General features: G+C 45.1%; 1 protein-coding gene and 1 long non-coding RNA gene across 2 annotated transcripts; both read left to right on the forward strand.

The window, feature by feature from the left end:
- Positions 1–661: 661 nt before the first annotated feature.
- On the forward strand, positions 662–6,031 carry LOC307213119 (maestro heat-like repeat-containing protein family member 7; the record flags this gene model as incomplete). The annotated part of the gene is made up of 4 exons (XM_079970849.1): positions 662–860; positions 1,747–1,868; positions 2,939–3,088; positions 5,873–6,031. Exons 1-4 carry the CDS (start codon positions 845–847, stop codon positions 6,029–6,031), a joined length of 447 nt encoding a protein of 148 aa, XP_079826975.1. The 5' UTR covers positions 662–844.
- A 1,734-nt stretch (positions 6,032–7,765) lies between these two features.
- Positions 7,766–8,807, forward strand: LOC307213509. Its single transcript, XR_013837541.1, has 3 exons — positions 7,766–7,845; positions 8,150–8,264; positions 8,485–8,807. It is a non-coding gene; the product is annotated as an uncharacterized lncRNA (long non-coding RNA).
- Positions 8,808–10,123: the final 1,316 nt, after the last annotated feature.

The following is a 10,123-nucleotide window of genomic DNA, read 5'->3' on the forward strand; positions in this document are numbered from 1 at the left end:
CATGGTCGGCCAATTGGTGTCAAAGAAGGATAGAACTTTCTTTATGTATGCCACAACAGCAGCAAGAATACTCATTGCAAAATATTGGAAGACACAAGGTCTACCCACCCGGGAAGAATGGCAGATGAAGGTGATGGACTATATGGAACTGGCAGAAATGACTGGCAGAATCCGAGACCAAGGAGAAGAGTTGGTGGAAGAAGATTGGAAGAAATTTAAAGTTTATCTACAGAAACATTGTAAAATTAAGGAATGTTAGAAGGATGTTGGAATGAAGTTATGTGGTTTTAGCAGAAATGATATAAAGGTCTAAGTAAAAATGGATTGTTAATTGGTGAAAGAAGAGAATGTAAAATTATAGTATATTAAGATAAATTATTAGGATAAAAACAAAGATGGAAAGGATTTGCTGAAATATCTAATTGAACTAGAATACAAAAAAGGGAGGTGTGAGGAAGTCAAGGAAATAAGTAAAGGAAAGAAAGTTATGTAAAGGTTTGATTTGTTTTTTTTAATTGTCTGTTTTTTATTTTTTTTGTTTAAATTAATATTTGTTTATCTTTTTTTTCTAACCTTTAAAATCTTAATAAAAATCCATTAAAAAATAAATAAATCAAATCCAAACTCTTCTTCTTCTTCTTCTGAAAGCATGCCAGACGGTTTTCTCTTGCTGGGCTCTGTGGGACGAGGGCTGACTGTGCATCTCTCTCTCTCCACTTCTTAGGTATCCCAGGATTTCCCCCTTCTTGGACAGCTGGTGGCGCTCTTGTCCCTTCACCTCGCAGACAACGTGAAGGAGATTGGCCTGCAGTCAGCGGAGGCCTTGTACCATCTCCATTACATCATGATAGCCAAAATGGGTGAGGGGGATGCTGGGAAATGGCTTGTTTCTTGTAAGCCGCAGGGTGGGAGATCTGTAGCCCTCCAGAGGCTGCTCCAACTCCCATCATCCCTGAGTGTTGCCCATGCTGGCTGCTGCTGGGGTTGATCAGGGAGTTCAGGAGGGCCAGAATTGTGCTAGCACTGGCCTAACGCCAACACCCCGTTGGCCAGAGATGAGAGGGCAGTCTTGGGGGAGGAATTCACTGCTGATGTTCATCAGAAAAGCCTTCTGGACCTGACCAGTGGCCCAGCCCAGTCCAGCATCCTGTTCCCACAGGGGTTGATCAGATGCTTGTGGGAATCCAGCAAGCAGAATTCAAGCTCTTTCTACTCCTGTACTTTGCTGCCTCTGACCATGGAGGCAGAGCATAGCCATCCTGGCTAATAGCCATGGGTAGCCTTCTCTTCCATGAATTTGCCTCATCTTCTTTGAAAGCCATCTTGGTCCGTGGCCATCAGTGCCTCCTGTGGCAGGGAGTTCCAGAGTTTAGCTGTGCATTGCAAGAAGAAGGACCATCCTGAAACTTCAGTTTCATTGGAGGTCCAGTTGTTCTCATGTTATGAGGGCAAGAGAGAAAGCTTTCTCTCTCCACTTTCTCCAAGCCATACATTGTGTCTCCTCTTCCTCGCCGTTTTTCTAAACGGAACCGCCCCCCAAATGCTGCAACCAGCATTTGCTCCACAAGCACCCCAGTCCTTTTGGTTGCCCCCTTCTGAACCTTTTTTCCAATTCTGAATTATAATTTTTGAGGTGAAACCAATAATTGTTTTTGTTGGTCCCAGCGGGAAAACTGGAGGTTTTGAGCAGGGAGCACTAATGCTGGGTTCTTTTGCATGCATATTCCAAAACCCGACCCTGCTTAGGTAAGGAACTGGAGAAGAGGAGGAATAAAAATAAGAAAGGCAACATGGTCAGATGGGTCCGAGAAGACTTCTTCATCCCTGGGCCCTCCCTCTTCCACTACAACATCGCAAAAGTGGCCAAGGTAGGGGTGGCCTTTTGTACTCTTTATTGCTAAGACCGCAGCCACTCCCAGTTAGCAAAGATTTGCTCACTCGGGCCAATGGGGCCCTGCCCCACCAACTTCAGCCTGCCCTCAGGCAGCCCACGCCTTCTAGGGATGAGGGAGAGATTCAGAGCAGTTCACACTGGAAGCCAAAGCTATCAAATCAAGGCTTTCAGAAACAACAGGAGGACTGAAACACAACCTGCCTTTGAAATTCACGTGTCCTTGAATTTCGCAATGCCAAACAGTGTGTAAAAAAATCCATGCGTGAGCTATTAGTGTAAATAACATTCAGAAATGCATTGTATTAGAATAAATTGCTCAAAGACAAGTGCCCGGTAGCCTAAACTGCATGCAGAATTCTACTTATTGAAATTCTACCAGGTGCTGGGAGACCTAGGGTTCAGATCCCCACTCATGAGTCAGTCACAGTCTCTCAGTCTAACCTACCTCATGAGACTAAAACGGGGAGGAGAGAGAACCATGCATTGCCACCTTGGGCTCCTCAGGGCGGAAAAAGAATAGGAAAAGTTGACTCATTCGATGCATCTTTCACAAGGCACTGCCAAGCCAATGGACTATGCCAACCTTGTGGTGGGTGTTTTTGTTGTATATTAAGAACTAAACACACAGCCGGCAGGTTCCCACCCAGTCTGTTTGGCATTGGTTATATAACGGATAGCCACGATTATTCACCCTCTCTGTTCCTGGAAGAATTTTTTTTTTTTTTAAATTTTCTAGTCTGATTTTAGATTGAACCTCTTCATGTTCCAATGTCATAACCAATTTAAGATGTGGATCGAAAATAGCAAGGCGTCACCTGACTTTTAGTTTTGTTTGTTGTAAAATCTTTCAGCTACTTAAATAAACACATAAATAGAATCACCAAATTGTAGAGTTGGAAGGGACGTGGGGGTCACTTAGTTCAACCCTCTCAAGGCAGAGTGGAGATGTCTTTCACTTGGTTTGTGAAGGCACCCTTGGACTACTGAAACGTGGTCAGAGTGTGGAGCAGAAGAAAACTCCCTCTTCTTTCTTCTTTGTGCCAGGCTTTTGGGGAGCACCTCACGCCCAGCCAGATCAACGAAGTCGTGTTGAAGGCGATTGACAACCTGACAGTGGAAGACAGAGCCGTCTCTCAGGCTGCAGGAAAGCTCCTGAGGTCCTTCCTTGAGGAATGCGGCATGGAAATGGAGGACGTAAGGCTGAAAACGGAGGCAGGGGGAGCAGGTTTCCTCTACATCAACCATTCTCTTCGGACTTAGAATTAGCATGTTTCTGGGAAGTAAGAAGGCATTGTGTGGGAAGTAAGAAGAGCCAGTGTGGTGTAGTGGTTAAGAGCGGTAGACTTGTAATCTGGGGAACCGGGTTCGCGTCTCCGCTCCTCCACATGCAGCTGCTGGGTGACCTTGGGCCAGTTACACTTCTTTGAAGTCTCTCAGCCCCACTCACCTCGCAGAGTGTTTGTTGTGGGGGAGTTACAGATAGGTAGCCGTGTTGGTCTGCCATAGTCAAAACAAAAAATTCCTTCCAGTAGCACCTTAAAGACCAACTAAGTTAGTTCTAGGTATGAGCTTTTGTGTGCATGCACACTTCTTCAAATACACTGAAACAGAAGTCACCAGACCCTTCTATATAGTGAGAAGGTGGGGAGGGGTATTACTCAGAAGGGTGGTGGGAATGGGTGATTGGCAGATAGCTGTGATGAGCCTGTTGACGACTCTTAATGACTGCAATAGGTCTTACAGGAAAAAGCAAGGGGTGAGAAGGTGAAAAATGGCTTTGTCATGTATAATGAGATAAGAATCCAATGTCTTTGTTCAGACCAAGTCTCTCCATGGTTTTAAGTTTGGTAATAAGTTGCAATTCAGCAGCTTCTCTTTCCAGTCTCTTTCCTGCTTTTTCCTGTAAGACCTATTGCAGTCGTTAAGAGTCGTCAACCTGCAGAAGACCTGCAGAAGGAAGTTGGAAAAGAGCCAAGAGCACCAAACAGGAAATCACCAGATAGAGGACTTGAGCAAAGAGCATTGGATAGAAGATCACCAAATAAAGGAATAGTGGAGATAGCAGCATTATCTTTTGGATTGGACTCCCCCAGTGAACCTGCCGTCAACATTACCAACAGAAGAAGAGCAAGCAGTTGGAGGAAAAGCAGAGTAATTACACTATGGCGTTGCAAGTGTTGAGCTGGAATGTGAATGGACTGAACTCCCCGGAAAAGAGGCGGAGAGTCTTTCATTTATTAAAAAAAGAACAATTGGATTTGATTTGTCTACAAGAAACACATGTGATAAGGCTACACAGGAAGATATTGAGCAACAAAAGATTAGGGTCATGAATTTATCTCATCAGATAAAGTTAAAAAAAGAGGAGTAGTTCTTTATGCAAAAGAAAGCCTATCACCGAAATTTATATTCAAAGATGACCAAGGAAGATTTGTTGCAATTGAAATTCAATCACAAGGAGAGCAATTCTTGATAGTAGGCATCTATGCACCAAATGAAGGAAAATCGGAATTTTTTAAGAAACTACATGAGACTCTGATGCACTATATGGATTACAATATGATCTTGATGGGAGACATGAATGGAGTGGTGTCTACAAATATGGATAAGGCTCAGAGACAGGTAGTCACCAAAGATGGTAGACTACCAAAAACCTTTTTTTGACATGACTGAAAATATGGACTTAGTTGATATTTGGAGAATAATAAAGAATCCTCTGGGAAGAGAGGGAACTTTCTTCCCCGAGGCTAAAATGACATGGACAAGAATTGACCAAATCTGGGTAACTAGAGGACTGGCTCCAAAGACCAGCAAAGTGGAGATTTGCCCCAAGACTTGTTCTGATCATAATGCAGTGAAGATGGAAATGAAATTGACGCCAATTGGTTCCTTCAGATGGAGGATGAATGATACTTTGTTTAGGAATGAAGAAGTGATGAAGGCGGCCCAAAAAACTCTGAGAAACTACTTTGAGATAAATATGAACACAACAGTGGAAAAAAGAGTAATCTGGAATGCAAGTAAGGCAGTTATGAGAGGATTCCTGATACAACAGAATGCAATTAAGAAGAGAACCCAAAATGAAAAAAAGGATAAAATCTTGAAAAAAATAAAGCAAGGAGAGAAGAAGCTGAGAGCAAAACCAAAATCACAGGAGATCCTGAAAGAGATAAAGTTATATCAAGTACAATATATGAAATTGATGAACCAGGAAATAGAATGGAAGATTACAAAATTTTTGCAGATATTTTGGCTAAAAGATTAAAAAGGGTGTTAGTAGAAGAAATTCATAAAGACCAAGCGGGCTTTCTCCCGGGCAGACATTTGTCTGATAATACGAGGAATATAATTTATATTCTAGAAAAATTACAAGTGAATATCAATACTAAGGCAGTTTTGATTTTTGTGGATGCAGAGAAGGCCTTTGAAAACATTTCTTGGAGTTTTATGAAGAAGAATCTACAGGGGATGGGGGTAGGTCTAGGTTTTGAAAATGGTATAGGTGCAATTTATTCAGAACAAAAGGCAAAATTAATTGTGAACAATGCAGTGACAGAAGAGTTTAAGATTGAGAAAGGAACACGACAAGGTTGCCCAATCTCTCCATTGCTTTTTATATCGGTCCTGGAGGTTTTGTTAAATATGATCAGAAAGGACTAATTGGTTGAAGGCATACAAGTGGGTGCTAAACAGTACAAACTGAAAGCATTTGCTGACGATTTAGTATTGACTTTGCAGGAGCCAGAATCTAGTACCAAAAGGGTACTGGAATTGATTCAAAACAAAGGTCACCACAGCCAATCACAAACAAACAACCACACCCTAGGCCAAGCCCAACCTCTCTCACCACCAAAGGAACACAAGTGAACGGCAGAGAACCGGCATGAGTAACGCTGACACCAAACCCTACATACATTAAGCAAAATAGAAACAGTTCACCACACTTTCTCATCCTGGTCTTCTTTTATCTTCTTCCAGCTGCCTATGGTTGTGAAGGAGATTTACAACCATCTCCACCAGATCCCCGACACCCGCACTAAGGAAGTGACACTTTCGGCTATTGTCAGCCTAGCTACCAAGCGCATGCAGCCGGTCGTAGACAGCCTGTTGGACTGTTCAATGGAGTGTGATGAGTAAGTTTTTGTGATGTGAAAATGGGGAGGGGTAGATTTAAGGGGTTTCTTAATTTATATTTATTTATATTGAATTTCGTACTTGCAAAAAATTGTGCTCCGAGTTGTGGTTTCTTTCTTTGCTAATGTATGTGCAATATAAAGAAAATATCAAAGGCCTGACTTTTTTTAAGAAAAGGAAAAAGGAAAAATTCTGTTTTGAAAAATTGCAGAAGTGCCACGGTGATCTGGAAGGCCTTGGTCGCTGATCAGTATTCCAGCGTCAAGCTGCTGAGACCCCTCCTGAAAAGGCTGCAGGATGGAGACCCCAAAGCGGAAGTCACTTCCAGGCGACGCAGCACTTCTCAAATGCCAATGGCGGTACGAAACCACTCAGTTTTTCTCTCCTGGATTGTTTTGAATGGGTGCTGGATGGGGCTGGGGGCTTCTTGCTGGGAGGGGGGGTGAATCTTAATAAGTGGTCCATCCTGTGAGCACCTGCTTTGTATGCAGAAGGGCCCCAGCATCTCCATGTCGGGGAGTCCCTCGCCTGAAACCCTGGACAGCCACTGCTAGTCAGTGTAGACAACACTGAGGGAGATGGACCGGGGCTCTGAGTCGCGTCTGAGTCTGAGATCTTGATCTGACGATGACCTCTGCTGAATGCCGTTCTCCTGTCCTTGTCCCTCCAGGCTACCAACGCTCTGTGTCATATCCTGTCGTTCCCTGAGGCTGCAGGTATCCTGAAGAGCAAGTTCCACCACCTGCTGTTTGCACTTAGCACTCAGATCTGTTTTGTCCATGAGGCGAGAAGAAGAGGTTCGAGGGCGGCAAGTCTAATCCCGGAGCCCTCTTCGCATCTCGATCCACTGATGTAAGGGACCTGCTAATGCATTTGGGGGGGGGCCCTCCCTTCTCTCTCTGACCCATAGTGGTGATGGCTCAGCTCTCCCCCAAGAGATAGGCTTCATTTGGACATGGAGGTTCTGCTTAGGTTAGATAGCTAGGAGACCCAGGCTTCCCCAACCCCTGTGCTCTTCAGTCGCTTTGGACCACAACTCCCACCAGCCCCAGCCAGCACAACTGGGCTGAAGATGGGAGTTATTGTAGCCCAAAACATCTGAAGGACACTAGGATGGGAGAGGATGTTGGAGACTCTCCCGCACGATGGGCTGATTTGGGTGTGGTGGGACTCACGTGTCATGAAACCTTAAGTCTCCATCACAGCTAAAAGGTTGCCGCTTGTGCTGGAAACATGGGGGAGGCTGCAGGGGGTGATGGTTGGGGTTGGACTGCAAGATGTCAAGGACCTAAAACTCCCCAGATGAACCTACCCAGACCTTGTGCTCATCATCGGAAGCCCCTCTTCACGTGCCTCCTCCACACAAGAAGGGGCCTTTTCTGTGGTGGCTCCCCATTAGTGGGTTGCTCTCCCCAGGGAGGCTTGCCTGGTGCCTTTAGATGCCAGGCAAAAAATGGTCCTCTTCAATCACGCCATTGGCTGATTAATCTCCTATGCCCTTTCAACTGCGTTTGTTGGAGGGAGAGGAGTTATTGGTTTGCTTTGGTTCTTGTTTTTATTCTGTATTTTGTGCTTTTTAACTTGCATTTTTATGTTGTGAACTGCCCGGAGATCTACGGGTGAAGGGCAGTATACAAATTTTAAAAATATAATATTCTTAATTCCTTCACTTGACTCAGGACCGCTGTGCAGGCCCTGAAACAACTGATTGGGCGTGTTGAATACCTTGATGAACTGGAGGTTTTGGGGTTGCAAAGCTGCTGGGATATGCTGTCAAGTCCAGAAAGCTTTTTCAAAGGCATTCGTCTTCTGGCAAGGTAAGAAGGTGAAAAGGACTGGCAGGTGAGGCATGAAGAGCAAGGGCTGCTTTCTGGGGAAATGGGGATAAACTTCTTATTTATTTCAGAAAATGTACCATATTGTTCACTCTATAAGACACACTTTCCCCCTCCTAAAAAGTAAGGGGAAATGTGTGTGCGTCTTAGGGAGCGAATGCAGGCGGGAGGCTCTGCTCAGCGTTCAAGTAACCTGGTGGTGGTGGTTGTTGTGCAGGAACGCTGGGTGGTTCTTCCTGCCAGCTTCAGACTTGTGAATTCTTTGTCTCTTACTCTTATGTTTCAGGACCTTGTTCACCTCCTCAACAGAAGAGTACAAGAGGATTGCCCGATTGGCACGGGAATATATGTGCTGTCCGAACAACAAGAAGAGAGCCATTGGCATGGCGTTTTACTTGGAGGTAGGAACTGGAAACAGGGAATGCCTGTTCTAATGTTTCTAATGGTTTCTTTATTCCTCACAATTTAACTGTCAAATGTTCTTTAGTATTTACACATTTTTTATTTAATTGTACAACTTCACTGCTATCATGTCTAATATATATGGACAGTGTTTTTTTGATAGAAGATGAATGTATACATAATAAAAGATGCACTTACAGTGGCTTTGCTCCAACTTAGGGGATGTCCGACTCTGATACAGACACTTCCGTGACCTAGCGCGCAAGTTACTGCAGGCAGCAATCATACAGGTATTCCGTTAATGGATGAGCAAGTCTTCACCTTTGGAAGGCTAAGATTTTTCTTAAAATTACATTTTTATATGTACTATTGGAAACACCTTAAAGCTGGTATAAGTTCATATGTATTTATTTTTGCCTGCTTTAAAGATTGATTTTTGTATGTCTGCTGGTTTATTATATATATTTTTTTCTCTTTGTTCCGCTATGTATCAGGGTGGGGAGACATAACAACAACAACAACAACAACAACAACAACAACAACAACAACAACAATTCTTTGCTCGTCCAAATAAGCTTTTTTCATATATTTATTGAGGCCACTAAGTCTTTGAACTGAAGAGATTTCTCCAGTTTCAAGCGTCATCTCATGCTCTTTATGAGCCAAGTCCAAACCCTCCTGCAGTTCAGACCCAGCTTAGGATGTGTTTGGTTCAGCATGATTCCAACCAGCTCATACTCTTTCCTTCCCTTTCCCACCAAAATGTACCTGACTGTGAGAGCAGAGGTGAATTAGATTGGGAGGGCCATGCCCAGCCCTAGAGGTTGGAAGGCGGGGTCCAGGCACACCAGAAACCAGCAGAGAACTCCATAGTTCCAAATGGAAGCACCAGGCTAGCTTCTGCTGCAGCCACGTTTGGATAAGAAGGGGCAGGAGGGCTCATGCGTGGCTGGATGCTTCTTGCTGGAGACCATTGAACTGAAGTGAGCTGCTTTGGGGGCCAACCTGAATCAATCCCAAAATAACCCGTTCAAGAGGTGCTTTTTAGAAGCTGAGCTCACACTAAAACTGTAAAACCATGAAAATATATGCTTATGAAATACAAGATATTTGTCTGATTAAGGGGGGGGGGCAGCAGCTCTATACCTTCCATGGGTCACAACAAGACTGGGGGTCAAAAGAAAGCACCACCATCTCAGGTGAATATCAGGATTGAGTCCATTGCTCAACTTTATCTGGTGTCACTTAGGCTCTGCCAGTGAGACCACTTGTGCTGCTGCCGCTGCCCTGTCTGGCTGTCAAAGCCTCGACGACCTGCACTGCTGCTGCAGCACATTCTGACGGTCAAAGCCTCGATGACCTGCGCAGCTGCCACTGCACTGTCTGGCGGTCAAAGCCTCGACGACCTGCGCTGCTGCCTCTTCCTTTTCTGGCTGTCAAAGCCTCGAAGATCTGAGCTGCGGCCGCAGCCCCTTCTGGCTGTCAAAGCCTCGAAGATCTGCGCTGCTGCCTCTGCCTCTTCTGGCTGTCAAAGCCTCGAAGACCTGCACTGCTGCCTCTTCCTTTTCTGGCTGTCAAAGACTTGACGACCTGCGCTGTAGCCGCTGCCCCTTCTGGCTGTCAAAGCCCCAATGATCTGCGCTGCTGCCGCTGCCCCTTCTGGCTGTCAAAGCCTTGACGATCTGCGCTGCTGCCTCTTCCTTTTCTGGCTGTCAAAGCCTCGATGACCTGTGCTGCTGCCGCTGCCCATTCTGGCTGTCAAAGCCTCGACGATCTGCGCTGCTGCCTCTGCCTCTTCTGGCTGTCAAAGCCTCGACGACCTGTGCTGCTGCCGCTGCCCCTTCTGGCTGTCAAAGCC

The sequence above is a fragment of the Podarcis cretensis genome (genome assembly GCF_951804945.1).
Source record: "Podarcis cretensis genome assembly, chromosome: 3".
In the NCBI taxonomy this organism is placed as follows: Eukaryota; Metazoa; Chordata; class Lepidosauria; order Squamata; family Lacertidae; genus Podarcis; species Podarcis cretensis.